Source organism: Phaethon lepturus, unplaced genomic scaffold (genome assembly GCF_000687285.1).
Source record: "Phaethon lepturus isolate BGI_N335 unplaced genomic scaffold, ASM68728v1 scaffold31513, whole genome shotgun sequence".
In the NCBI taxonomy this organism is placed as follows: Eukaryota; Metazoa; Chordata; class Aves; order Phaethontiformes; family Phaethontidae; genus Phaethon; species Phaethon lepturus.
Genome location: NW_010531744.1, coordinates 35,266 through 35,867, shown reverse-complemented (window position 1 = coordinate 35,867; position 602 = coordinate 35,266). Strand labels below are relative to the sequence as shown.

General features: G+C 59.6%; 1 protein-coding gene across 1 annotated transcript in view; it reads right to left on the bottom strand.

Moving 5' to 3' along the window:
- Nucleotides 1-5: 5 nt before the first annotated feature.
- Nucleotides 6-602, bottom strand: part of ZHX3 (zinc fingers and homeoboxes 3) — a gene marked incomplete at its 3' end in the record, with an annotated part of 2,394 nt that continues 1,797 nt past the window's right edge. The window contains 1 exon segment of the mRNA XM_010284659.1: nucleotides 6-602. This exon segment is cut by the window's right edge and continues 1 nt beyond it. Coding sequence (XP_010282961.1) covers nucleotides 6-602 — 597 coding nt within the window.

Genomic DNA, 602 nt, shown 5'->3' with positions numbered 1-602 from the left:
ATGGCGTCGTATTCCTGGTTCGTGGGCCGCTGGGTCTGCACGAACATTTGCTTCAGCAGATGCCGCTGCTGGGCTGTTTTTTTAAAGTTCAGTTTGGTTTTCGGAGGGGTGGGCGGCCGGCTGGAGCTGCCGTCCCCTTTCTCGTTTGCACTTGCCCCCGGTAACTCGCTTTTGCCATTGGACTCGGTCACTCGGAGGTTTTTCAGGTTGATTTTGATGGGACTCACTTTCCGCTCTGCCGAGTTCAGGTTGTTGCCGGAGGCATCGACTGAGCCGTTTTCGCTCGCGGCCCTCAGCTCATCCAAGTCGTCCTCCCCTTCTCCGCCACCATTTTCTGCCGCCGCCTCCTCCTCCTGCCGAGCCGCCTCCTCCACTTTCTTATTCTCCTCCGCCACCTTCTTCTTCCTCCTCTCCGAGAACCAGCTATCGATTTCCCTCCGCGTCATCTTCGTCTCCCCCCTCAGGCGGTTCACCTCTTCCTCTGCAGGAAGGGGATTTTGGGCGAAACTGCTCTCCAGGGCCTTCAGCTGCTCCGGTGCCCGCTCTTTGTACTTGGTCGGCGTGAAGTCGGGTGCCTGGTGCCACGACTGCCGCCGCGGTGG